The 24,934-nt window shown below is 46.9% G+C and overlaps 9 protein-coding genes across 9 annotated transcripts; 4 read left to right on the forward strand and 5 right to left on the reverse strand.

The window, feature by feature from the left end:
* Positions 1–1,791: 1,791 nt before the first annotated feature.
* Positions 1,792–2,736, forward strand: SAMD00019534_087670 (hypothetical protein; the record flags this gene model as incomplete). Its single annotated transcript, XM_012896124.1, has 2 exons — positions 1,792–1,938; positions 2,029–2,736. The coding sequence occupies 2 exons, from the start codon at positions 1,792–1,794 to the stop codon at positions 2,734–2,736; spliced, it is 855 nt and encodes a 284-aa protein (XP_012751578.1).
* Positions 2,737–2,822: 86 nt separating this feature from the next.
* SAMD00019534_087680 (hypothetical protein) lies at positions 2,823–3,910 on the reverse strand (the record flags this gene model as incomplete). Its single annotated transcript, XM_012896125.1, has 2 exons — positions 2,823–3,610; positions 3,682–3,910. 2 exons carry the CDS (start codon positions 3,908–3,910, stop codon positions 2,823–2,825), a joined length of 1,017 nt encoding a protein of 338 aa, XP_012751579.1.
* Positions 3,911–4,455: 545 nt separating this feature from the next.
* SAMD00019534_087690 (hypothetical protein) lies at positions 4,456–5,141 on the forward strand (the record flags this gene model as incomplete). Its single annotated transcript, XM_012896126.1, has 2 exons — positions 4,456–4,692; positions 4,764–5,141. The coding sequence occupies 2 exons, from the start codon at positions 4,456–4,458 to the stop codon at positions 5,139–5,141; spliced, it is 615 nt and encodes a 204-aa protein (XP_012751580.1).
* Positions 5,142–5,249: 108 nt separating this feature from the next.
* Positions 5,250–6,317, reverse strand: SAMD00019534_087700 (hypothetical protein; the record flags this gene model as incomplete). The annotated part of the gene is made up of 2 exons (XM_012896127.1): positions 5,250–5,677; positions 5,807–6,317. The coding sequence occupies 2 exons, from the start codon at positions 6,315–6,317 to the stop codon at positions 5,250–5,252; spliced, it is 939 nt and encodes a 312-aa protein (XP_012751581.1).
* Positions 6,318–6,518: 201 nt separating this feature from the next.
* SAMD00019534_087710 (hypothetical protein) lies at positions 6,519–10,020 on the reverse strand (the record flags this gene model as incomplete). The annotated part of the gene is made up of 4 exons (XM_012896128.1): positions 6,519–7,187; positions 7,259–7,393; positions 7,479–9,916; positions 9,996–10,020. The coding sequence occupies 4 exons, from the start codon at positions 10,018–10,020 to the stop codon at positions 6,519–6,521; spliced, it is 3,267 nt and encodes a 1,088-aa protein (XP_012751582.1).
* Positions 10,021–11,921: 1,901 nt separating this feature from the next.
* On the reverse strand, positions 11,922–12,332 carry SAMD00019534_087720 (hypothetical protein; the record flags this gene model as incomplete). The annotated part of the gene is made up of 1 exon (XM_012896129.1): positions 11,922–12,332. The coding sequence occupies one exon, from the start codon at positions 12,330–12,332 to the stop codon at positions 11,922–11,924; it is 411 nt and encodes a 136-aa protein (XP_012751583.1).
* An 860-nt stretch (positions 12,333–13,192) lies between these two features.
* Positions 13,193–14,885, reverse strand: SAMD00019534_087730 (hypothetical protein; the record flags this gene model as incomplete). The annotated part of the gene is made up of 2 exons (XM_012896130.1): positions 13,193–14,730; positions 14,807–14,885. 2 exons carry the CDS (start codon positions 14,883–14,885, stop codon positions 13,193–13,195), a joined length of 1,617 nt encoding a protein of 538 aa, XP_012751584.1.
* A 1,836-nt stretch (positions 14,886–16,721) lies between these two features.
* On the forward strand, positions 16,722–19,028 carry SAMD00019534_087740 (hypothetical protein; the record flags this gene model as incomplete). The annotated part of the gene is made up of 5 exons (XM_012896131.1): positions 16,722–16,766; positions 16,844–16,925; positions 17,042–18,206; positions 18,286–18,475; positions 18,552–19,028. 5 exons carry the CDS (start codon positions 16,722–16,724, stop codon positions 19,026–19,028), a joined length of 1,959 nt encoding a protein of 652 aa, XP_012751585.1.
* A 37-nt stretch (positions 19,029–19,065) lies between these two features.
* On the forward strand, positions 19,066–24,312 carry SAMD00019534_087750 (hypothetical protein; the record flags this gene model as incomplete). Its single annotated transcript, XM_012896132.1, has 1 exon — positions 19,066–24,312. One exon carries the CDS (start codon positions 19,066–19,068, stop codon positions 24,310–24,312), a length of 5,247 nt encoding a protein of 1,748 aa, XP_012751586.1.
* Between the last annotated feature and the right edge of the window lie 622 nt (positions 24,313–24,934).

Raw genomic sequence — 24,934 nt, forward strand, 5'->3', positions numbered from 1 at the left:
CACAATCAAACTTGGTTGGATGGGCCTCTTCACAAGTCCTGATTTAATTTCAAAACCCACACCATCACTTCACTCACTACACTCTACTTCATCGTACGTAATCAAGATGATGTCAATATCTCTGTATCCATACATCTATCTATCTGTTATGTTGCGTTGATGGTATTTATGTTTGTGTTGTGGAGAAAGAGACGGGGAAGTGAAGTTACTTGTTGACTTTGACAAGTGATGGATGACCACTAATGACTAAACAATCAATGTATTGTGTTACTACTTACTTTACTAGTTGTAATAGTATAAGTGTGAAAGAGAGAGGGAGGGAATGAATGAATGATTACAATGAAGGGATGATGTTGGTATTGAAGCAACACCATCACACACAGATTGAGGGCGTTGGTCGGTCAAGAGATAGAGAGGACTTGAAGCCGACTCGTTTGCCCAGTGGGCAAAGGTGTACCCATACCCATCACCAGGTGTATCCACCTAACCTGATGGATCACATCAAGCAAGCAACAAACAACAAGCTTTTATTTTATTTTATTGAAAACGATCATCAAATTATCGATATGAAGTGCTAAAAAAGGCAAGAGGGTACTTGACGAATGACGACAAGTCCGAGCCATTGTCATAGATAGATTGTTTGGTGTACATCTAAGTTGGGCAATAACATTAATCATCATATAATCGATATTTCATCACTATACTTCTGACTGATATTCTGATCAGTTGGAGATTGGTCACTGATTCACCCATTCAATTTCCGAATCAATATTGTTTACACTGGTCCTATCTTCTCATTTATAATATAATCAACTTCATTCATTGTCTTTTAGTTAACATGTTCATCTCTATCTCTTTTTAAAGATAACAATTGTTATTCTTTGTTTGATTATGTGAGAGAAAGCAGGAGAGAGCTCGGCAATCTACCTCGAACCCACTTACCACCCACCCACCAACAATGGGGAGGCGGGAGTGTTTTATTGGGGCCTGATTTGGAACAAGGCTCGTCTTTCCGATCATCAAAATTGATAGAATGTTCGGTTTTGGCAAACAATTAAAAAAACAATCCTTTTCGTAGTCCAGCCGAGAAGTGATCACTTTGTTTCCTTTCAAAACACAATGCTCACAACACATTAAACAAATACAAATACATACCTGCCTTTATCTATTATCTATTATTACATCGTGTACATACTCTTTCAAGCAATCAACTTGTTCATATCAATCTTGAATCGCCCAGCCGATCCAATCAATCATAGTGTGTTGTGCCCAAGCCAGCCCCTACCCCCACCAAACGATCACAATTGTGTCATTCATTCACACACAAACCCCTTCGTGTGACCAAGTCAGCCAACCCACCCTACTTTCACCACACACTCACCAACCCTCCTCTCCAACAAACAAACAAACCGGGTTGCCAACAACATTAATTGCTGTAATAGTATTGTTGTTATTGTTGTTGTACGTCATTCATACCCTCACAACAACAACCAACAACAATTGTATTCTTATAAGATACACGTTCAAACACTCTATCAACAACATCAATAACATAAACATAACATATATTTATAACTCTAAGAGAGAGAGAGTGTGTGTAGCTGTTAAGGAAGCACGATCATCCTCGACATCCACATAGACATCCGAGACACCCAGTCAATCAATCAATCAATCACAATCAATCAAACAAACAATCAATCGTTCAAACTATATAACCATTTCAAAGGTGCTATATAGAAGTTATAATCAACTAAATATATACATATATTTATAAAACATAAAGAGAGAGATATGTCGTTCAAACTCACTTGGGGACCATTCGACGATGAGTTCTACAACAAGATAAAGTCAGCACTTAATAAGACACTCAACTCTGGTCCACCGATTCCAAATATTGTCGATCAACTACTAGTTCATCAATTCCACTTGGGCGATGTTGTAAGTTATCAACCGATCACAGTGTCGATCAATCAATCAATCAATCAATCAATCAAAGTGCGCAGTGCTGACAACAAGTATATACATTAGCCTCCATCAATAGTATTGTTAAAAGTAGCGGATGCATCAAAGGAGAAGTTTAGATTCATATTCCACGTTAAATATAATGGCAATGGACTGTTAGAGCTGAGGACAAGGGTACAGGCCAATCCTGTATACCTTGGCACATCGATAACACCGAGCAGAAGCGAGCGCGCACAGCTAAAGAAGCTGAACATTGGTTCGGCGTCCAATCCACACATCATGCCTCTATCGATAATCATCACCGACATTATATTCGACGGCGAACTCTCCGTGACGTTCATCAACAACAAGTCGATCGAGGCGTGCTTTGCCACCGACCCGTTGAAGCAGGTCATCATCAAGACCAGCTTTGACGACTTCCCTGCCGCCGCCAACTTTATCAAGAAGCTGGTCGACCTGCAGCTGCGCAACTTTATCATGAAAGACTTCCCGGCCATCGTCGGATCCATCACTGTACCATCTCCACCCTCACCCCAAGCACAATCGACCAACAACAACTCTGCATCCTCACCAATCATTTCATCACCATCCTTCTTCAATGGCCACGGCAGTCGGGATGGCAGCAGCTTTCTAAACAGTCCAGACGAGAACCAACATCACATACAGCAGTCACAGCAGCAGCAACAAGACATCAAGAAGAACAAGAACAAGTTAAAGTCATCAAACATGGCATCGAGCGTGGAGAATAAAGATTGGGAGTCATCTAGCGTATGATCATCACTATCCCATAATCATATCAATCAATCAATCAATCATACAGTGTGCAGTTCGACTATACCTATATCTATATCTATATGTGTTTATATCTGTAATGTCTCGATTGATACATTGTTATAGTATTGAGTGAGACCAGTGACGGCAAAGAGTGCAAAGAGTAGTAGGCCATGGTATGATTGAAGTTTGTTGGCAAAGTATCCAATGGCACCAGCGCAGAGTGAGCACATGATGATGAGAATGATGCTCAGGGTGTATGTGGGCGACTCCCATTCAAAGGTGTAGACGGTGCCGTAGAAGCAGAACACGCCCATCAGGAATGACGTCTTGGAGATAGTGCCACCAATGAGGTTGGAGAATGCAATGTTGATCGATTGCGAATTGCCCTTCCTCGACAGCGATATCGACTCGAGGATCTCGGGCATCTCACTGGCAATGGGCGCCAGGAAGAATGCCAGCAGAATGGGATTGACGTCCAGCGATGACGCCAGTTCCACAACCGAGTCGATGAAAGGCTTGCTAAAGAAACAGATGAGTGCGCCGCCAAGCACCAGCATTGCCACGCCCTTGGCCAGCGAGTCATTGGCATGCTCGTCCTCCTCATCCTCATCGTGCGCCGCCTCCAGGTCGTCCTCCTTCTCAACCTCGGGCAGCTTATAGAACAATGAGTTCAAGATGAACATTAGATAGAATCCAACGCCAGCGAATCCAAGAATCATGCTGAAGCCAAACATTGCCAGTGTCAGAGGAATGAATAGAGATAGCATCAATATAAGGCACTGTCTTCTAACAGGTGGCTGTAGCTGTACCAATCCTCCCCTTCTATTCTTTGTTCCAATCCAAATACAACATCCAAGTGCAATAGTACACACAACTAAGAGCCATTATGTTTGAATGAGTGAGTAAGCATGAGGTGCATCATGAGATGATGGGATGCACGCTTACCTATTGAGCTGCCACTGACAGCACCAACGGCGAATCTAACATTGCCACTGGACAGAGCTGTTACAAAGAATATAGCTTCGGGTGCTGTGTTCAACCATGCTATCAGCAAACCTCCAATGATAGATGCATCGTACTTCTTGCCAAGTATTTCACCACCTTCACCTACGCACCATGATGCAAAGGCGAGGAATACAAATGTTACCAAAGCAGTTGCTCCAGCCTCTAACATTATTATTACTATTATTTATGTGTATATATATTATTACAAGTACAACCAATCACAAATCAACTATTATCTGTATACTGATTGATTATGATTGATTGAATGGTGAATGATTATTATTATTATGATAATGTTACAATGTAATATGTAGGTAGGGGTAATGATAATAATAGAGATAAACAAATAGATGTCAATCAAACATAAGTGTGTCAAGTTGTGATAGTGATTGTTCAAAGGTGTGTTGTCGTTTCAAAATCAATGTCGTTGACGTGTCAGCTCACTCAAACACCCACCTGAGCCACGATGGCAAAGATCAAAGTAAGTATCTTCTTCTTCTTCTTCTTATTGGTCAAACAGATATTAGTAACTATTATTGATTATTTGTTCATAAACAAAGGATGAATCAATGACACAATCAAACACACACACACACACACACACACACACACAAACACAATCATCACAATCGGCCGACCGAATGAGTTGAATGACCTCAAATGTAAAACATTATAACAAAGATATAGTGATACATAAGTATAGAGATAGATTGAATGGCACACTTTGCACAGTACTTCAAAGGCCCAATGGCGGTCTTCTCATCTTATGCAGTGGCTATCAATGCTAGTGCCGTAGGTCTATTCTACTATGACAAGCAACAGGCCATTCAACACAAGTGGCGTGTTCGTGAGAGTACCCTACACATCACTGCCCTACTAGGTGGATGGGTCGGTGGAATGTTTGCCATGGAGGCATTCAAACATAAGAGAGCAAAGCAATCATTCAAGAATGTAAAGTATTGATTGAGTTGACTTGATTCGTTCATATGTTCGTTCACTCACATTGTCGCTCTGTAACACAGACATACTATGTAGCAGTTGGTGGCAATATAGTATTACTTACAGGCTTTGCATACTTGTTCAGAAAGAGTCCACACTTGTTGCCACCTTTCTTGAAGAAGTACTCAAGTAGCCAGATGATTCGTAGTCAGCCACAAACACTCGCTCAAAGAATGGAGCAACAACAACAACATCTACAAAGACATGATCAGTTTATCGAACAAAAGAACATTGAACTACATCAACAAAGGAAACAACAAAGGAGACATCATCAACAACAACAACAACAACAAACTAATGTTGTTGACAACACAGCATCATCATCATTCCAAGTCCAGGACCGACCGGACAATGGCAAACAGCGCAACAATAGAAGGAGGAATAATAATAAGAACAATTAATCGATTGAATGATTGATTGAATAGTAAACGTGTAGGAATCGACCAATCGTTTATAAACATGTCATCATATATACATCGCAGTTGGTTTGCTACTGCGTGTACATTACATTAAAGTACGAACTTCTTCCTGTCGACATCCATGCCAGCCTTGTGCAGATGGATGTACTCGCCAGACGATGTGTCGAATGTGCCATGCTGCAGTGAGATGAGCTTGAGAGTGAAACGTGGACCCAGCTCGTGCAGGGCAGCCTTTTCACGCGATTCAAACATGTAGCGATGTTGGCGGAAGAAGATATAGTCACGCTGATTGTGCAGCGTGCAGACACGTCTGCCCTTGAAGTTGGGGTCTTGTGGGAAGAGTGCGGCAAACATACGGCCAACCGTATGTCCGAGTCTAGTTGTAAAGTTGTTGACTATAAGCTCTGCCTTGTGGCTAGTCATCTCGCCTCCGCCAGGTATCTTGTCTGGCATTGTAATACTGCTAACCTTGAACAATGCTGTAGGTCCATTTGGCAAATGGCAAATCATCAATGAGTCTGAATGATTGAATGAATGAGGTCGCGAATCAATCGATCAATGAGTGAGTCAATCTTGTTAGTCAGTGCTCTCTTGCGCCCACGCGCGCCACAGCAACATCCACGTCCACGACTACATCGACTACATACTAATCTTTCCTCTATCTTCGTTGACTACCATGATGTCTGTGTATTCTCTGTTGGTGGCGAACTTGACAATGTCTTTGAGCTCAAAGTGTCGCCTCGAGCAGTACTCTGCCTGTGGCAATATCTTCTCAAACATCTTGGCAAAGACTATGGCGCAGCCGGCTGGATTGGTGTTGGTGGTCAGCACAACCTTGGGCTCGCGGCCCTGGAAGTACTCGGCAAACTCGTCGATCTCTATCTCGTCCTGATACTCCTGGTCGTTCTCGTCGACCACCGTCTCATCCTGTCGTCGCATCGACTCGATTGTACGAGGCTTCTGTACGGCTGGTGCTGCATCGCCCAACTTCTGTCTCTCCATCTGTCGCTCCTTCCTTGCGCCCTCCTTTGCCTTCTTCCTCTGTGCACGCAACTTCTGCGACAGCAGTGTTCTCCTTGCTTTACACTTTATATCATGTGGCGTATGTGGCACCTTAATATCATCCTTGTCGACTTCTCTTTTTCCTGTACTTGACATGTTGTTGTGTTTATCTGTTTGTGTATGTATTTGTATATTTGAGTGAAATGAAATGAATTGAGGGGTTTGTCGACTCGTTCGTTTTTTGATCACTCACCACACACAATCAAGTTGAGTTGTTGGAAATTAGTTTGATTGGTTGATGATTTACACTCGAGAGAGAGAGATATATAGAGATATTTAATATTATAATAATATTATTTATACCAACTTCTTGATGGAGTTGTACTTGGTCTCCAATTCTAGAGATATTAGAGGTGATGGTGTGTTGAAGTAAATGGATAACTTGGAGATGGAGTCTTGGATGTGCTTGGATTGATCGGATGACGATTGGTGATGCTTGAAGATCAGGTCGAAATATTGATTGGACAGTTGAGGGAACTCTTTGGCCGCATGTGCACGATGTCCCTCCAGCGAGGTAATGTATGCCTTGACACTGTTGTTGCAGGCATTGACAAACTCCTCGACAGACAACGAGTGCTGCTTGAACGCGTCGACCATGTGCTGCAGGTTGCTCTTCTCTGCAGAGAAGCGTTGCATCTGCGAGGCGTTGTAGTCCATCTTGGCCGAGACGACCTCGATCTGGTTGCGATAGGACCACACGTCAAACTCCCGCTTGATGCGTGCCGCCTCAGAGTCGATTGCTGTGGCTTCAAGTTGGGCTAATTGTTTCTCGTACTTGGCCTTCTCGGTCTCTGCCTTGTCCATGTCCTTCTTCCATCGCAGCACTTTCTCCTCAGCCTCGCTCAACAACTTCTGTTGGCTACTCTGCCACCACTTAAAGTACTCCAATATCTGATTCGCGTACAATTGTACTATTGGTGATGATGTTGTCCAATGCTTTAAGCTCTGATCAATGTACAAAATATCCTGTTGTTGTTTGATTGATTGGTAAGTGATTGTGATCGTCGATTGATCGATGCGGTATGGCTTGTACATACGGAGGAAAGAGTTTCAAAGCTGGCATTGATTGAAAGTATATGCTCGTTAAAGTTGGCTGGAGTACTGATGTTCTTGATTGTCGCTATTAGTTCGTTTGTGTTGTTGGTAATATTGGAAGTAATACATCTGACAAACTAATTGATTGAATGATTGATTGGATGGTGTTAGGGACATCGAGCGGCCAAGGATGTGCGATAGGTTGATTGGGAGGGTACATACCTTGAGTTCCAGAAGTAGCTTAATAAATAAATCATTTACATTGATCTCGACGATTGATGGCAGCACCTTGAGAATACTCTTGATGGGAACGATTGGCGAGAGCAAAAGTGAAAGCACCTGCTCGTAATGCTTGAGGACATCGCTGGCCATGAGGTTGAGCTGGGAGGCCCCACCACCATTGCCAGTCTGCAGCGACACCAGTTGCGGGCTGGACACTGAGCCAAAAATCAGAGGGCTTGTGTTGCCGTTCATCTTGAGCAGTGGAGACACGGCGGACAGTCGGTTCATCTTGGGCGAGTGCACTGGCGATGAGTAGGACAGCAGCGTCGGAGACATGGCATCGTTGTGTGGACTGTATATACCGGTACTGGGGGTTGCGGGCGGACGGGGCGTGCCACCTCCGCCGCGGAGATCGATAGTGCCATCGACCAGCATGTCGACAATCGTAGAGAGCACCTTGGGCTCAAAGAATGCCAGGCGGGCATTCTCGCGCTTGGATATTGTGCGCGTCCAGAGATCAATGGCGTAGGGCACCTTGCGTGAGTTTCTGCCGAGGCAGTCGACGGCTTGATCGATGATGATGGCGCCCTCCATCTCGGGGTAGTCGACAATGATGTCGTTGTACATGTTGATCATCAGCTCGATGACGTCGTCATTTCCAATCTCGCCCTTGGTCAGGAGGTTTGGCGCAAAGACCAGCGCCAAGTTCTTGGCTGACATGGCCGTGGTCGTCAGACTCTTGAGTTGCGTGTCGACAACCTCGTCCAGGAACGAGAGCAGATAGATGAGCAGCACTCTGTTCTCGCGAGGCAGCTGTGCTATCCACTCCTTGACCAGTGCGCGACGCTCGTCGATGTCGTCAGTGTTGGACAATGTCTTTTCGTACTTGGCGCACAGAGAGTTTGTGAAGATGGGCTCGGGTAGGCCCTTGAAGTATCGCTTGATGTTGTCGGCTGCGTCAAACACCTCGTAGTTGGACATTGAGAAGTACTTGCTACTGTCGAGCAGGCCCTCCAGCTCGTCGACCCTGTACTTGGAGCCAGACAGACGGAAGACGCCCTCCTTCTTTGCATTGTCGCCGCGGATATAATGAATGAGTCTTCGCAAAAAGTAGGGAGCGGGTGCGTCGACGTTCTCGGGACGTCGCATCGTCTCGCCAATCTCTACCTTGAAGTTGCCCGGCTCGAGGATGGCGGAACTGCTGCGCGCCCAAGCGTGGACAAAGTGTACATTGCGGCCTTCTAGCATCGCCGCGATCTTTTTAAACTGTGTGACTGGCTTCTTGTCCTCGACCGTGCCCAGCTGTCCGTCCTCGGCAGCACCCATGACATAGACCTCGCCCTTATCGGTGAGCGCCAGGACGTGTGTAATTCCAGCCGACACCTGCTTGACACGGTTTGGCAGAGTGATCATGATCTTGTCGACCTCGCCAGCGCGACAGATATGCTCATTGTTGCCCCAGAGGCAGATGTTTCCGGCGCCAGTGCGCGCGGCAATGTAGTTACGCGATGATGAGACTTCGACAATGTCGCGGCCAATGAATGGTTTCATGGGAATCGATATGATCTCATCGGTGGTGTTGCTGGCGATCTGCTTGGCACGGTTGTTGCCCCAGACAAAGACTTCATTGCCTTCGACGATGGCCACTGTGAACTCGTCACCACAAGACACGGCGATGGCCCTTGCGCCGCTGAGTGTGACCTTCCTGGGCGCGTTGGTGATTGAGTCGCCAAGCACACCGAGCTGACCCTTGCGGTTGGAGCCCCAAGTGTAGATCGCGCGACGCTCCGGTGTGCCCGTCTCAGCAATGACGGCCACGTGATTGAGTCCTAGCGCGACGCAGCTGACGCCCTTGAGCAGATCAACTTTAGTTGGCGTGACAAGCGCCTTTCCATTGGCATGTGTATCGTCCAGTGTGCCCCATGTGTACAGCAGTCCGTTCTCGAGAACGACGGCAGTGTAGCAGCCTCCGGCGGCGATCATCTTGACGCGCTGGCCGTTGAAGACGCTGGGTGAGATTGGCACGGGCACGGGAGAGTGCGTGAATGGTGAGCTTGAAACGGCGCCGTTCTTCTCCTGTGACAGACTGCGCAGCTTTGTCGATGCGCCATCCGCGCAACGGTTGGCCAGACTGATGGCCTCGCTCGTGACACCTAGTTGTGAACTCCTGTTATCGCCCCATGTATACACTTCGCCCTCTGCATTCAGAGCGATCGTATGCGAGAAGCCAGATTGTAGTCCAACTATATTTGGTATCAAACTGTTGAATGATGGTCTATTCGTGTACTTCTCGCCCCAACAATATAATACACCTGTCTCCAACTCCTGTCCCTGTTGCTGTCCCTGTTGTCCTTGTCCTTGTCCCTGTCCTTGTTGTATCTGTATCTGTGTATTCTGTTGTTGCTGTTGAGGTTGCAACTGACCTGTATTCCCTGTCACTATTTCATTTCATTCAAAGAGTATGTAAGTCACATGATCCATCTCATTCATTCATTCGATCATTCATTCAATACTCACTCCTTGGAGGTGAGGCTGGAAGCATATCTATTGTTCAGATATATTTATATATTATATTATTCGTCTTTCGTGAATGTGTGTATCTGTATCAACAATGAATGATTGTATCTATCTTGATATATTTATGTAATCTGTGTGTATGTAGGTTGATGTAATGTTGTATGTTGGTGATGATGTAAACACACGAAGGAGAGCTGACGTGACGTGATATGATTGTGATAATAATCGTTGGGAGTGGAGGTGAAAGTGTGGGAGGGTTGTTTGGTGAATGGGTGGTTTTTGTTTTCAAGTCAATCACCTCCTGCAAACAAACAGCTTGTTATTAATTGTTTGTATTTTTGGTGGGTTTGGTTGATTGATTGATTGAGTGTGTGTGTTGTGACTGATTGATGCGACCTACAGGTGTGTGGGTGGGCTATCCTAGTCCGGCACGTGATTGCCTGACTTGTGAAGGGAATGAATGGTCTTCCTTCCAAAAAGTGCAGTGCTTGTTATAATAACAGACACTCAACAACAAACAATAAATCTACAAAAACAAAATGGAATAGGGCGCCAGGAGAAAAGGGGATAGATAGAATGGATCTACTCTCTGGGATTGCTTGAGGCAATAAGTAATCTCTGTTCTGGGGGTGATGTTGATCACCTTTAATGGGTAATGTCTGATGGTCTAATGTGTGTATCTATTTGTTGATGTGTTTCTATTCTAGTCACCTAGGACTGATCGGTCGGTGAATGACTAATTATTTGTAATGTTATAACTAAGTAAACAACTAAACTAACTAGATAGATAACTTAAGTTAAAGAACTAACTTAGATTATAAAGCAAAGATGTGAAGGGTGATGCGATCAAAAAGAGTGCAAGTGGACATTCAATGCCTGCCACTTGTTGACTTGGTGTTGCCTTGAGTAACATTGGATGGACGTATTATCACCACCACAATCAATGCCATTGATTATAATCAAGATCATGATCATAACCATCATCCATCCCATCCCATCCTACTCCTTACTTCCTTTATCGTGTGGTCAATCAATCAATCTGTGGGTAATGTGAGTGTGTGATCATCCAACAACAATTGTGGATGGTTGATGAATGGGTGAATAATGATGATGGATTGAACTTGTGGATACGAGTATCCGTAATAATACCAATCCATCTCCATCCATTCATCCACTAAATACGCCATACACTTGGTCAATTGAGTACATACACATGTCTGATCATTAATAATAAGATAGTAAAGATGGGGATTTATTAATAAAGTTGGATGGATGGCAGGATGGATGGATAGAGAGACTTGGATCGAGAAGTAATAATTATGATGGTTATTGGATACATCCACAATACATTGTTGTTATGTTATAATAGAGTGAACGAGTAGACCCACCACCAACAACAACTTTCATTCACTCATTAACCTATTCACTCAACCAACTAATCACTCTCTGGTACTACGTCATTGTTCATCAATCTACACATTTGCATACTGTCTTTCAGTTCACATCTACGCGTTTAAATGTTATAAACAACATGTTTATTATTATAATAATGTAGTGATAATTGATATGTACATGGTATTCGGGTGCCATGCATTGCAAGTACTATGCTCTGATGGTGAGGATGGGATTGAATGGACAATGTCCTTCAGATCGGTTGGTTCTATGTATGTATGTATGTTGGGAGGTGGAAGGATCACTCCTTCTCTCTGAATATTCTGGATATGGATAATGTGATGGTGTGATAAAGATGGAGATTGTTGACGCTCCTCTAGACTGATGGGTAGTCTCTCAGGCTAGAGTTGATTGATACGGTGTTCGGACCTTGTATCCAGTTGGTTGGTAGTTGAAGTAGTGGTAGTAGTTAAAGCGGAATGTTGTAGGCTGATTGTGAAATGGTCGTATTTTTGTACGTGGAGTCCAGACACTTTAGAACTCTGAGAAGTATCCTTGTGATCTGTTGTTTCTAATTAGACCATCCAGGATGTGATCGGTGGCCATGTGAAGGTCGAAAGCCTTTTGACACTTGAAGAACAACTTGCGACGATCCTTGAGAACGATCTCCCACTCTGTCCACGACTCCTTCAAGTTGAATTGCAGGATTGAAGACCAGGGAATCTCTTGGATCAGCTCCTCCTCATTCTCCGAGATGAGCTTGATACCCTCCTCACAGATGGCCAGGATTCTTGGCTGGGACCACTTTCCCTTGGAGAACTCATCGGCGCCCATCATTTGTTGGACACGGAAACGCGTCTCTGCCAACTCTTGCAGAGGTGACTTATCCATCTCCTTCTTTGGAGACTTCTTAAACAAGGCGGATAATGGTCTGGCGATCTTCATTTTAGAATTTATAATTTGGAAGTTGGAAGTTGGATAATAGATGTTTGGAAATAAATAGAGAATATATTATTTGATTAGATAATACTTGTGGTAGAGATGATTGTCAATGAATGTTGGTGGATTGATTGGTTGATAATATGCAGATATGGATAATATTATCTGTTAATAAATAATTAGGTGTTTTGTTAACAAATGAATGATGTTGATTGATTGATGATGTATACAATATAATATAATATAATATGTGTAAAGGAGGAAGAACGCCATCTTCCAGTCTCTCCAGCTTCACCTCCTCATTCCTCACTCCACCCTATTCATCCACACGCACCTCACCTTTCAGAGCACCAACATCTTGGATGTTGTAGACAAATTAAGAAATATTAGTGTGTGTGTTTGTTTGAATGTGTGTGTGATTGATGGATGATAAGTGTGATCTGTCCTGCGAATAAAGTGCACTCTATCACTTCAATCACACACACTCAAACACATAACAGATAACACCCCAACTTTAGTTTAACTTCAAAGCACCTACCCAGCTGTTTGATTGATTGGCTCAAAGGGGGTAAGGCACCCAATCAATCAATCAATCACACACATATTATAGACATTGGGCTTTATTGTCACGGGGTTGTATAAGTAAGTAAGAAAGTGAGTATGTAAGTCAAGCGTTGCAAGTTGTCAAGGGTCACAACACCTTATGCGCCTGCACAGGCATCCTTCGACTTTCTGCGATGCGAATACCTTGATGCTGCAAAGTGTAGTACCTGTTTGCTCCACCCACACGCCCCGCTATGCCCAAGCCAACAAGTGTAAGCGTGGTAAGCGTTTGATGCGTGCAACAACAACAACACCAAAAACACTTAAAGCTTGGCAGGCCTCTCCAAGTTGATCACGTTGTCCTTGAGATCCTTGAGTATGCGCATTGCACTGTTGTGGCCAGAGCTGCCAATGACAGAGCCGGCAGGATGACAGCCAGCGCTGCAAGAGTACAATCCTCTGATTGGTGTGTTGTAGGGCAGACGCTCATCGAATGGAATGCCATTGTCAACGTGATGGATGTGTCCACGCGTGATGCCAAAGTGCTTCTCCAGCTTGGGAGGTGGCAGAGCAAACACGTCAACAACTAGCTCGCTTGTACCTGGTGCATAGATGTCGACCAGAGACAGCAGATGCTTGACGTAGCGCTCCTCCTCGGCCTCCCATGTTGAACCCTTGATTGTGTAGGGCACCCACTGGACAAACAGAGCGGCATTGTGGTGGCCGTCCTTGTCCTGGATGGATGGGTCAATCGGTGTGTGAGTGTACCACTCGATCGTGGGGAACTCTGGCAGGATACCGGCGGCTGCTTGCGCGTAAGCCTTCTCAATCTGCTCCATAACGTTGGGTCCTGGTGGGAGGATGTGTGTGGTTGTGCCGTACTGACCCTTGTTCTCGGGCAGACAGGTGAACTTGGGCAGTGACTTTAGACACAGGTTGACCTTCATGGTCATACCATCGCGACGGTATCTGTCAATGCGATCAATGTAGTTCTGGGGCAGGTGATGCTTGCCGATGAGATCGGTCATGCGGAATGGATCGGCGTTGATGACGACGATTGGTGCAAACACCTTGGTGCCATCCTTGAGCTCTGCACCAAACACGCGTCCCTCTCTGATGACGAGCTTGTGCACTCCACGTCCAGTGTCGATCTTGGTGCCGGCCTTGCGTGATACGTCGGCGATGGCATTGGACACAGCGCCCATGCCACCTTTGATGATCATCCATGTGCCATCGGATGATGGCAAACGACACATGTTGTGAACAAGGAAGTTCATTCCTGTACCTTGGGACACTGAGCTCAGTCCTGAGCAGCCATCGGTCGTCACATACATGCCACGCAGCAGGTCTGACTGGAAGCCAAACTTGCTCACGTAGTCCTTGGCAGTGCCACGGCACAGATTGATAAAGGCCTGTCTGAGAGCTGGGCGCACGAAGCGCTCGGCGGTCTCCTCGACAGACAGTGGCTCTTGCAACCAAGTTGGCGCAATGTCCTCGCGTAGCATGTCCAACTCTGCGTTCATCTTCTCGTTGGCATCCCAGTCGGCTTGTGAGAAGAACTGGAGGAACTGCTTCTTCATCTCCACCTTGTCTGAGCCAAAGAGGAGGTAGCGGCCATCGGTCGTTGGCATGAAGTAGTGAGGGTCGCGACGCATTGGTGTGATGTCAAGATCGAGCTTCTTGACCAACTCGGGAGGCATCAATCCGAGCAAGTAAGCGCCAGTTGACGCGCCCATTCCTGGTACCTTGCGGAATGGATGTTCAGTCTTTGTACATCCACCAATGATGTCCTTGTCCTCGACCTGCAAAACACGGAGGCCAGCTCTAGACAGGAATGTTGAGTTTACCAGACCATTGTGACCTAATCAAGTATGATCATTCTTGTTAGACTTGGAGTGTTTGATTGTCAATGGTGGATGGATGGATGGATAACATACCAGCGCCAACAACGAGAACATCAAAGTGTTGTTCCAGTGGCTGATCCCTCATATACTCTTTGGTGATGATGGTTGACATGTTGTTAAAGTGTATGTATCTCTATGTTGTGAGTGTGTGAGTGTGTATGACAATGTGATTGAGTAGAAGGGTCTTTCTGATCGTGTGTATGTGTGTGTGTATGTGTCGTTCAATCTTAAGTTTGAAGCAGTGTAGTGCAATTGACCTATGAATGCAAATATCTCAACATCCTCAAGATTGAATTAATTTATTAAAATGATGAATGTGAGGACGAACGAACACAATGTCAAATATCTTTTTGATATTTGTAGATAATATCTTGATCAATCATTAACTCGTTTGATGTGTAGACGAGACTAAACAGAGTTATTTCTAACTTTGTCGAGGTTGTTGAAGGCGTCTTCATTGATCAGGTAGGCAGTAAACTTTGTAAGATGGTTAATCAACACTTGGTCATTAGGATAATTCTTGGTGGCCAACTCATTGATATAGTCTACAGTGATTGATTCACCATTGTCTATTCTGCCTAACATATTATCAATATGAATTGGTCTGTTGGCACGAATGAAATAGTCATAATGTAGAGACATTCCTTGGAGCTTGCACATTGTATCCATCATCTCATCCTCCCAATCAAGATCATTTTGTATCACTTTGAACATAACTTTAAAGTATTCTACCTGTATGTCATTTTTATCGTCTTTATGTTCATGTTCATGTACATCTTCATCTTTATAGTCATAGTCATTGTCATAGTCATTGTCATACTCATACTCATAGTCATCGTCATCATCCTCATTGAATTTGGTTACTCCATAGATTGAATTTAGTAGTTTGGACAATGTACTCTCACGTACTTGTACTGGGTTTGGACTTGCTTCAACTATCTTTCGGGCAATTGTTATATTGAACATCCTTGATACCTCTCCAAGTAAACTTCTTTCCATCCTTGACATGTCCTCTTCCTCCAAAGCTTTGGCTCGCAACTCAAGTGCATCCAATCTTTTGGCTATATCCTTGTTGGAGTTTTCAATCTCCTGGCACGAGTTAGATAACTCTTGTAAACTCCTATCTATTTCATTACACCTATTTTCAAGTTCTTCTAAAATACATATTTAATATTGTCCATGGAAAAATGACAATTTATTATTATCTGTTGTAATATATATATATATATTATCTAGTGGAGACAAGTATTTGGATGATCATAGTTCATTCAAGTACCCACTGTCTTCACAACTTTAACCATCTTTGGAAAGAAGTAAGTGAGTGAAGATCTTGAATGAATAGTTTTAATTTATTTTAATTTAATTTTTGTTTTGTAACAGTAACATCAAACTGTGGTTTCTACTAATGGCATACTTTTTAAAAATTTAAATTTGAATGTGTTCGCACCGTTGTTAATCATTGTGTTAGTTCACTTCATTCACTCTATTCTCTCTAATGAAGTTGTATTGTGCTTGAGTGGTAAGTGTATTCATTCAAATCATTCAATCAAACAAGTTGACTGGCTGATGATGTTAATGTGACTAGTAACCAAACATAATACTAATATTAATATATATCTCATTTAATTACATTCACTCATTCACTTGGTCGACCTTCTCACTTAACAAACTATCAAATAATTACTGATTTCTTCAAACTTACGATATTTTTGTTTGTTTTTGACATCAACAACACACAACTTCATCAAACAACTTCAACACAAACCTCATAAAGACAAAGACAGAACCCTCATCCATCTCATCTCATCAACACAAACAACACAAATTAATTAATATCAACAGTTCATTGCGCAATTTAATCATTCATTAGTTAAGCGCGCCAATCATATACACACACAGAGACACACGAGACTGAGACCTCGTGTGATACCTATCTACAACAAACATAATGTCTTTCGCATCACTTAGAAGGAGCACTGGCAGTCTGGAGAAGGTATGTTAATGTTATGTTTCATTCATTCATTCATTCATTCAATCAATCATTATGACTAATTTGACCAATTATTACAGACAAGGTACATCAAGGGCACATTCTTGGTCTTGAGACCTGACACAGACAATGAGTTGTTCTGGCTCGCCACAGCACTAGAAGGTAGTTACAATCAAAATGACTGGAAATCAATTAATTGATTGATGGATTGATGGCTGGAATGGATCCAGGAACATTGACACTAACGTTAACATCACATTGGATATATATATATATAGATGTATCATATAAGAATAGTGAGGTCTATGTTAGATGGCTAAACAAGGTTGATGGATCTGACTATGAATTCGAACTGGCATCCACTGTGCAATCATGCAAGATTCCAGTGGATTCGGTTTTGGTCACGACAAAGTTGTCGTCTAGCGCACGAGACAAGGACAAGGAAGGCGAATCGACACTGTACAAAATATCAAAGACTGAATACAATAGGATCAAGTTGTTGGCCGAAGAGGACAGAGAGGAGGAGGAGAACGAGGACGAGGAGGAGGAGGAGGAAGAAGAGGAGGAGGCCGAGGAGGAGATGAAGGTAGAGGCTCCTGTCCAGCCTGTGACCACCTCCAAGAAGAAGGCGGCAGAGACCAAGGCCAAGTCTCCAGCCAAGAAGTCTCCGGCCAAGAAGGCCACCACAGTGGCCAAGACCAAGAAGGAGACCACCGAGGCGCCCGCCAAGGAATCAAAGAAGGACGCCAAGACCAATGGCAAGCCAGCCAAGAAGGAGACCAAGAAGAAGAAGAAAGAGGAGTCGTCATCAGAGTCATCAGAGTCCGAGTCCGAGTCAGACTCGGACGACAAGAAGAAGAAGAAGACCCCCGTCAAGAAGACCGCCACACCAAAGAAGGAGACAGCCAAGAAGGAGACGGCCAAGAAGGACAAGAAGAAGGACAAGAAGAAGAAGAAGGATGAGTCATCATCAGATTCGTCGGACTCTTCTTCGTCCGACTCGTCAGAGGACGAGAAGTCCAAGAAGAAGAAGAAGGCCAAGAAGGACACAGATGAGAAGGAGAAGAAGGAGACAGCAGCAGCAAAGAAGAAGAAGGCAGCAGCAGAGAAGAAGGAGACCAAAAAGAGGAAGAAGTCCGAGGCCAGCTCGGACTCTGAGGCTGAGAAGCCCAAGAAGAAGTCCAAGGCCAAGGCCGGCGACGCTGCGACCAAGACTGAGAAGCCCAAGAAGATGACAAAGGCTGAGCAGAGGCAGCTGCTCAAGAAGGGCAACCCCAACCCCGAAATCCAGATCGTGGACGCTGATCCCACCTTTGAGTCGCAGAGCGTCACCATCCCGCTGTGCTGCTACCTCTGCACGGCCAAGGAGGCCATCCGCGCCGTCCTCACCAACAACATGATGCTGCTCAGCACATTGGTCGCGCGCAACGACTACAAGTCACTGTTTGTCAACCGTTCGGCCGACATCCCCCTGACCGCACTGGACTATGCTGTGCTCAACAACAATGTCAATGCGATCAAGATCATCTTGGAGGACGCCAAGAACGACAAGAAGAAGCGTCCCAACATGCCATCCCTTCAACAAGGACTCCACTGGCTCATTCACCAAGCACACCTATGGTCACTACAACATCGCTGCTCTCAACGTCAGTCGTGGCGGCAAGGAAGGCAAGGAGGCTTTCCTCCAGGACAGAGAAAGCTACGAAGCAGAGGTAATTGTTAACATCATCATATCAATCTTGGAAACGACGACGACACTAACTCAGTCAATCAATCATATGAATTTAGACTGAGTTTGATAATGTTTGGGATTTGATACAGACTGCGATGGAGTCAAGCACCTTGCAGGTCGCCACGTTGAACGAGTTGATCAAACTCCTGCCCAACTCTGAGATCCACATGCACCAGAGGATATTTGTGGCAGTCAGAGCCGGCAACATTGTGTTGGCCGAGAACTTGATACGCTCACTCGAGAAGAGGGGTGGCTTCGGATTCAACGCCCTCCACTACGAGACGCTTCAGACCAATGGCGCCGAGCTGACGCCATTCAAGTCGGTGTCAGTCACCAAGAAACCAGTCGGCAACAGCAACATGTCGCCAATCCATTGCGCCGCCATCAATCCCAAGGACAAGTACCTCAAGGCGCTGTTGGATTCGGTGTCCGAGCCAGGCCGTCCCGATCAGCAGCAGTACAGGCCCATTCACTATGCTGCTACGGCCACCACCGATGCCACCACCAAGGCTTCTCATCGCCAAGGGTGTTGAGATCAACGAGCTCACCACCTCTGGTTTCACTCCTCTGATGATCGCCTGCAAGCACGGTCGTGTCCAGACCATCAAGGCGCTGCTCAAGTCTGCCAAGACCAAGGACCTCAACATTGCCATGTTCAAGAACAAGAAGGGTGTCACAGCACTGCATTTTGCCGCCGAGAACAACCAGATGGGCGCCATGCGTCTGTTGTTGGAGGAGGAGAAGGCCGACGTCAACGTGCCCGAGAAGTCCACCAAGTACACGCCACTCATGAAGGCATGCATACAGGGCCACATCGACATGGTCAAGCTGTTGGTCGAGGAGGGCAAGGCCGACATTGAGAAGAAGGACAAGTTCAAGCACACAGCCATCATGCTCGCCGCCAAGAACGGCCACCTGCGCATCGTCTCGTACCTGCTGCACATGAACGCCAACATCAAGGTGGTGGACTCGTCCAAGAACACACTGCTGCACTATGCTGCAGCCTACGGCTGGTTCGAGATATGCAAGTATCTCGTCGAGGTCTTTGCCTTCCCCATCAACGACTTGAACGACTGGAAGGTGTCTCCTCTCTCCGTCGCCGTGCTCAAGGGCCACTTTAGGATTACCGAGTTCCTCATGAGCAACAAGGCCAACCCCAACGTGTGTGACGAGGAGGGCCGCAGCATCCTGCTGCAGTCGCTCAACGTCGACATCAACGACTCGCTCGTCTCCAACATCAACTACCTGGTTGAGTCGTGTGGCTCCTCGGTCAACCATCAGGACCAGAACGGCCAGGCCGCGCTGCATTATCTCGCCGGCGGCGTCTCGTACAACCACGAGAACCCCGAGAAGCTGGAGCGCTCCATCGAGGACAGCTCGCGTGCAATCCAGTTGATTGGTGACATCCTGCTCAAGAAGGGCGCCGATATCAACATGCTCGACAAGAAGAAGCAGACCCCACTCATGGCAGCCTTTGCCAGCCAGAACATTGGAGCGATCATGTTCTTCCTGGCTCGCGGCGCCTCGATCGACGGCATCTACGAGGAGACCGGCAGCAACCTGCTACACTTGCTGCCATCGATCTACAAGAGCCACTGGAACAAGTTCGCCGCCATCAGCAAGCTCATCCTCGGATCACCCATCATTAGATCGATCGTCAATCATATCAACAAGCAGGGCATGACCCCACTGCTCTCCATCCTGGACAGCTACAAGAAGCCAGACGTGCGCAACTGGAACAGGAAGGAGGTGACCGTCACCGACCTCGACCTGGAAAACATCTACGTGGACTTCCTCAACCAGTTCCTGACCATCGCACAGCCAGACACATCAATCGTCAACGACCGTGATCCAAACGCCATGGAGATCGACAGCAACACCAACGCCAAGAAGGCTGGCGAAGAAGGTGAGGAGGACGAGGAGGAAGAGGAGGATGAGGACAATGGCTCGGACGACGATGGCTCAGAGGACAACTACGACTCTGACAACGATAGCTACGACGACTCTGAGGACGATTACCCAACTTCACACAACAACAACGACTCCAAGAAGCCACAAGAGTTCTCAAAGAAGTCCGCGTTGCACTTTGCCGTACTCACTGGCGTGTCCCGCTTCATCGAGACGCTGCTCGCCTCAAAGCTCATCAAGTCTCTCGACATGCTCGACTCGAAGCAGCAGACCCCACTGCTCACCGCCATCCAGGACAGCAAGTTCGACTGCGCCATCATCCTCGTCGACAAGGGAGCCAACCTCTCTACGACCGACCGCAACAGCCAGACACCTCTACATCTCGCATGTCAGGCCATGCACTTCCCATTGATCAAGCGTCTCGTGGCCATGGGCGCCAAGGTGAACCTTCAGGACAAGGACAAGGCCACCGCTCTTATCCTTGCTTCCAAGAAAAAGCATTCGATCGGCGACGATGCCCTCGAGGGAGAGGAGAACCCCATCTCGTTGCTGCTCAAGAACAAGGCCGACCCAACCATCTGCGACAACCTGAAGCGTAGTGCACTCCACTATTGCATCAACTTCTCGACCAGTGATGCCAACACCTCGTTCGAGCTAGAGGACCTGCTCATCAAGCACGGTGCCCAGCTCAACGCCGTCGACTACCTCGGCCGCACACCGCTACACTACTGCTTCATCAAGATGGGCCAAAACAAGATCACTGACGGCTCCACCTTTGATCCAATCCAGACTGTGTCATCGCTCTGCTCGCACCCAGGTATCCAAGTGGACGTTGCTGACAAGTTTGGCAGGACCCCCTTGTTCTATGCCGCTCAGCACGGCTCCACCGTGTCGGCCCTGCATCTCCTGCAGCGCAAGGCAGAGATCAACCGTCTTGACGAGGATCAGAACAGTCCGCTCTCGCTGGCTCTCAACTACAACCACCCTGACTGCGCCATCAACTTCATCCAGAAGAATGCCAATGTCAAGGGCACGCTGACCAAGTACAATCTCGAGTTCAAGAAGGTGCCCGTCGGCCTCACACCCGAGGAGTTGGCCGCATACGAGCTCAATCTCCAGAGCAACAAGCACAACCGTCAAGGCCAAGGCAAGAGGTTTGCTGTCCCCGTCAAGAGAGGTGTTTTTGGCGCCATCGCCAACGCACATGCCAACACCAACGCCAACGACAAGCCCAAGGAGCAAAAGGAGCTCACATTCACGACAGAGGTGATCAAGAAGAACGTTGAGACCATGGGACTCTTCTACCACGTTGTCAAGAACAACTACCAGGGTGTGGCCTACATCATGCTCGACGCAGGTCTCGACACATTCAACGCCCTGCACGACGCTCTCAAGGCCGACAAGTACCAGCTGGCACTCACGCTCATCTCCAAGGTGCGCGAGCTCAAGGAGGTGCAGTCGACCACTCATCACCAGAACATCTTCCACTTTATTGGATTGTACCCTAGCTCGGTGACCAACTGGGCACACCGTGTGCAGCAGAAGCTCGTGCAACTGGGCCTGCCCATCAACGTCAAGGACTCTGAGGGCAGAACACCCCTGCACTATGCCGCCAAGAAGCTGAACGCCAATTACACCCAGTTCCTGCTGGATAACAAGCTGGACATCAACCTGCAGGACAAGAACGGCTTCTCGCCCCTGTCGCTCAGTCTGCTCGATCTGGACAGCACATCGATCACACTGCCAGCCGAGGTCAAGCTGCTGCTCAACAATGGCAGCAACCTCGAGCAGCTGTTCCCTTACGCTGACAACAAGGTCACACCACTGGTCTTTGCCATCCTCACCAAGAACATAGTGCTGTTCAAACAGCTGGTGTCGAACACCATCACATTGGACAACAACCAGGAGAGGCCCATGAAGATGGCCAACGTCAACACCCCCGATGCTCTTGGCCAGACCCCTCTGATGCACGCCGTTCGCATGAACAACGTCGAGTTTGTCGAGATCCTCTTGACGCTCAAGGCCAACATCGCCGCTCTGGACATGGACAAGAAGACCGTGATCCACCACGTCGTCAACCCAACCAGCTACGGCTCGTACGAGAATGTCAAGCTGCTCAACCTGCTCGCTGCCAAGGGTGCCCCAATCGACACAGTGGACATTGGCAACCACACTCCCAACTACTACGCCTCGCAACAGGACTCGGGCAAGATGTCCACTGCTCTGTTGGCACTGGGCGCCAAGCCAATCCCACCCGCCACCATCCCCATTCGCGAGACCTCAGTCATCACCTCATGGGAGACCATCAATTACGAGGCCGACGTCGAGAAGTATCTGGCCAAGGTGGCCGCCAAGAACAAGGAGGAGGTCAGCAAGCTGCTGCCGCCCAAGGTCGACAAGCGATCGGGACTGGCCGCTACATGCGAGGTCTACACCGACGACAATGGCCTCATCTACGACGTCCTGCTCACAAAGGTCGACGCCAAGGTGGGCTCATACGGCATGAACAACTTCTACATCCTGCAGCTGCTGCACAACAAGAACATCGACACGTTCGTGCTGTTCAACTGCTTTGGTCGTATTGGCCAGTCGGGCCAGTTCCAGAAGACTGCCTACTCCAAGGACGAGGCCATTCTCGAGTTTGGCAAGATCTTCAAGTCCAAGACTGGACAGACCTTTGCCAAGTTTGACGACGCGACACCATTCGTGCGCGTGCCAGAGAAGTACAACTTGCAAAAGATCGACCGCCACGAGCACAAGAGGCGCGAGGTGTTGAAGCCATTCAAGATGAACAAATACCCACCCTCGAAGCTGCCGCTCGCACTCCAGGACGTAATGAGCCAGTTCTGCGACGTCCAGGCCATCGAGCAACAGCTAAAGCAGTTGCGCATCAATGTCGACATCATGCCACTGGGCCGTCTGTCCAAGGACACCATCCACCAGGCTGTTGTAATCCTTGGCCGTCTCAAGGACCAAGTAGAGACCCTCGGCAAGGCCATGAAGGACGACATCAAGTCGGCCAGTGCCATCGGTGAGGAGATACTGGCGCTGAACAACCAGTTCTACGAGCTGATCCCCCACGCCGAGTTTGCCATGGACAAGATGCAGATGCTTACCGACGACCGCCAGATTGGCGCCAAGATGACTCTCTTGCAGAACCTCGACGAGCTGGAGGTTGTCTCCAAGATCCTGTTGGCCGCACACTCCAACAAGAAGATCCATCCCTACGACTACTGTCTCAAGGCCATCGGTGTGTCGCTCGAGGCGCTTGCCCCCACATCGCCAGAGTTCAGCGCGCTCAAGAGCTACGCAGTCAACACTGGCTGCCGTGCAGACACGGTTGCCAACATCTTCCGCCTGCAGCGCCAGGGCGAGGCCGAGCACTTCACTCAACGCTCCAAGAGTCTCGACAACCACTTCCTCCTGTGGCACGGCACCAAGACCACCAACTACCTCAGCATTCTCTCGCAGGGCCTCAAGATTGCACCACCCGAGGCACCGGCCACCGGCTACATGTTTGGCAAGGGCATCTACTTTGCCGATCTCTTCACCAAGAGCCACGGCTACTGCCGTGGCGTCGGCAACTCGGACCAGTTCCTTCTGCTGAGCGAGGTTGCTCTGGGTAAGATGAAGGAGTACTACGAGTCGTGCTACATGGATGCCGCGCAGCCCGGCACCAACAGCACCAAGGGCATTGGCAGACGTGGACCAGAGTTTGACAACAGCATCGTTCTGACCAATGGTGTCACCATCCCACTGGGCACTCCCGTAGACACCAAAGAGCCCACCACCGACGACTGGCATGGCTTCAATCTCAACATGAACGAGTACATCGTCTACGACGTCGGTCAAGTCAGGATGAGATACTTGGTTCAAGTGTCCGACAAGCCAAAGACCTACAACAAGTAGATACTAAATCCAACCCAATCTCCAATCCAATTCAATCCAACTTCAATCAACTCAATCACATGATATCAGTCTATCCTTTATCCTTTGCAACTAAACTACCTAATCAATCAACTTCAATCAACTTCAATAAACACTTATCTATATAACTTAACAAATAATGCAATGAATGAATGAGTCAAGTTCGGGATACTCAATTCAACAGAACCCTGCAATGGGTTTAGGCTAATTAGGAGAACTGACAAAAAAGGTGTTGTTTGGGGGTTGGTTGTGTGTTTTTGATTCAACTTCACCTAAACAAAGGTGATAGTAGCACCACTACTTCATACACACACACCACTCCCAACAACCCTGTGTTAGTCCAATGCTAGATTGGTTGAGGTGTTGTTCGTTACGTTCAACAACAACACCAACACCATTTAATTTAACTTCAACACACATCTCACTTATACATCATTCAAACAAACAAATATTCACTCTCTCTCTTTATCTCTTCAGAGCTCTATCTACTTAACTCTATCATCATCAGGCTTTTTTCATAAATCAAAGATTCAAACATTCAACCAAACAATAGTTTTGTTTATTGGGTGCGCCAAACAGACAGCCACACAGACAGACAGGCTAA

The sequence above is a fragment of the Acytostelium subglobosum genome, assembly GCF_000787575.1.
Source record: "Acytostelium subglobosum LB1 DNA, scaffold: scaffold19, whole genome shotgun sequence".
Taxonomy (NCBI): Eukaryota; Evosea; class Eumycetozoa; order Acytosteliales; family Acytosteliaceae; genus Acytostelium; species Acytostelium subglobosum.